Raw genomic sequence first — 2,702 nt, 5'->3', positions numbered from 1 at the left:
ATACCGTCCACCAAATACCGCAAAGCAGGAAGGTAAATTTGAGGACAGCAGGAAGGTAAATTTGAGGACAGCCTCAGACGCATAGAAGAGGCAAAATAGAAATGCTATGCCATACTATTAGACATCCCCTACTCCCCCACTCACTTCCGGCACCACTGCCTCACCTATTCTTTCCCACCTTGTATCCTGAAAGTCCACTGTAACGCCTCATCACCACTTATATTACTTTCTTCCTCAATCTCCATTCTCTGTTAAAGTGTGAGTAGTCATGTATCTCATCTGAAGCAAGGAACTTGTTCTGCTCTGGATCTTTTCTCTCACACATTACTCTCTTCAACTTCTTATTCTCCTAGCATAAAGTTGCCTCCTCACTTACTGTTTGTAGTCTTATGACAACCTCACTAGCGCTGGTCTCATGAAAAAAGCACTCAGTACACATTGTGAAGTAGTTGGCATTAGGTATTGCATCCAGTCACAGAAACCATGCCAAACAGACACTGGAGCAAGGCATAGTCAATCTGTGTGTGCATGTATATATATATATATATACATACATACACACACAAGGGGGTGCTGAAAAGTTCCTAGTTTTAAGGGTATCACAAAAGGCCTGGCTGGAGACCCAATTTTCTGAGTTCTTTTACAGGACTTAAAAACTGAAGGACCATTGCAATAAGTGTGTATCTGAGAGGGGAATATGTTGCATAAAATCATAATTAATTGATGTTCCTGCTTTTTCTTTAACCCAACACCCACTATATATGTGTGTGTGTGTGTGTGTGTGAGCACATGTGTATTTATTCATATTTATATATCTATACATACACATATACATACATAAACTTCTTTACTATATAGCTGTAAAGCTACATAATTCATTTAAGTGCAAAGAGTTTCATGTATAGTACTTGGTAAATCTACTTTGTCTATTGAATTCTATATCTCCTGTTTGAACCATCAAATCCAAGTGTGAATGTATGTGTATGTAAACACATTCACACAAGTGTGCACGCACGCACACACACACACACACGTATGGATTTGTTTACCTAATTGTTTAAACGGTTGATTATCTTATATGTATGTATGTATGCATGTATGCAAACACATCCATGCATTAACACAATTTTAAAACTTTTTTTTATTTCTTCTTTAAGGATACCAAGAAGTGAAAATGATCCCAGCAGGGGCTCGAAATATATTTGTCAATGAATTGAAAGGTGCACAATCTGCAGAACACAACTATCTAGCCCTGCGTAACCAGAATGGAGAATACTATTTGAATGGGGGATGGTTTATTGAATGGAGTGGTGACTATGAAATAGCTGGCACAATTGTCCATTATTCACGTGAAGGAGATGTTGAAAGCTTCAATGCTGTTGGACCTTTAAAAGAACCACTAACAATTATGGTACGTTTCACACTACTTGTCTATTTTTACCTCCGTCTTCACTAAGGCGGAGGTATTGTTTTCAGTCGTGTTTGTTTGTTTGCTTGTTTGTCCATGGACAATATATCTCAAGAACTGCTGGGTGGATTTGGATGAAACTTTCAAGGTTGTGTGGCCTTGTGGCTGGTATAAATTAATTAGATTTGGGGATTGATCTGGTTGTGGACAAGGCTTCTGGATTATTTTTCCTGTTTTTTTCTTTTACTTAATTTTTGAGAGCAGTCAGGTTCATTTTTAGTATTCTTGTTTGTGAGAGCAGTTGTTGAGTTTATTTCAAATATTCTCATTTTAAAAATCATCTTTGGCTAATCGTTGAGAAGACGTTGGTGTTGCCTTGGCATAGGTTTGCGCTCTCTGAGTGCTCTTTTTTGATATTATTATTGTTTATTACTTGTAAGCAATCTATAAATATATAATTTCATTATGTTTAATTTCGAAAGCACATGGCTTAGTGCTTGGGGTATTGAGCTCATGATCATAGGGTCATGAGTTTGATACCTGGTGGTGTGTTGTATCCTTGAGTGACGCACTTTATTTCATGTTACTCCAGTCCACTCAGCTGGAAAAAATGAGTAGTACCTGTAATTCAAAGGGATAGCCTTGTCACATTAACTTGTGTTGAATTCCTTTGAGAACTATGTTAAGGTTATGTGTGTGTCTGTGGAGTGCTCAGCCAGTTGCACATTAATACCACAAGCAGGCTGTTCCATTGATTGGACCAACTGGAACACTTGTCATCGAAACAGATGGTGTCTCAGTTAACTTTGTTATATGATTTCTTTCATGATGCAAAGAAGTTTACATATAAACTTACACAAATATACACACACAAACACACAAAGGTATATATAATTTTCTTCTTCTTTTCATCATTGTCCTCCCCCCTCTTCCCCTCAATCAATAATTTCATCACATAGATAACAGAAGCTATCAGTTATTATTTTCTATCCTTTATTTGTTTCAGTCATTAGACTACGGCCATACTGGGGCACCACCTTAAAGAATATTTAGTTGAATGAATCGACCCAGTACTTACCTTTTTTTTAAGCCTGGTATTTATTCTATCGGTCTTATTTGCCAAACTGCTATGTCATGGGGAAGTAAACACTCCAACAATGATTGTCAAGCAGTGGTGGAGGACAGACACAAACATACACACACATATATATATGTGTGTGTGTCTGTGCCTCTGTGAGTGTATGTGTGTGTGTGCCTCTGCTCAAAGACTCCACCAGGAACTGTGCAAACCAAT

General features: G+C 37.7%; 1 protein-coding gene across 2 annotated transcripts in view; it reads left to right on the top strand.

The window, feature by feature from the left end:
• The window catches only part of LOC106871710 (A disintegrin and metalloproteinase with thrombospondin motifs 7), a 345,599-nt gene that overhangs the window by 202,324 nt on the left and 140,573 nt on the right, over window positions 1–2,702 (top strand). For both annotated transcript variants that reach the window (XM_052976057.1, XM_052976060.1), the window contains exon 16: window positions 1,158–1,411. In XM_052976057.1, coding sequence (XP_052832017.1) covers window positions 1,158–1,411 — 254 coding nt within the window. The remainder of the gene's footprint in view (window positions 1–1,157; window positions 1,412–2,702) is intronic.

This window comes from Octopus bimaculoides, chromosome 2 (assembly GCF_001194135.2).
Source record: "Octopus bimaculoides isolate UCB-OBI-ISO-001 chromosome 2, ASM119413v2, whole genome shotgun sequence".
Classification (NCBI taxonomy): Eukaryota; Metazoa; Mollusca; class Cephalopoda; order Octopoda; family Octopodidae; genus Octopus; species Octopus bimaculoides.
Note: the sequence above shows the minus strand (reverse complement) of the source record. Positions and strands in the feature narration are given on the sequence as shown.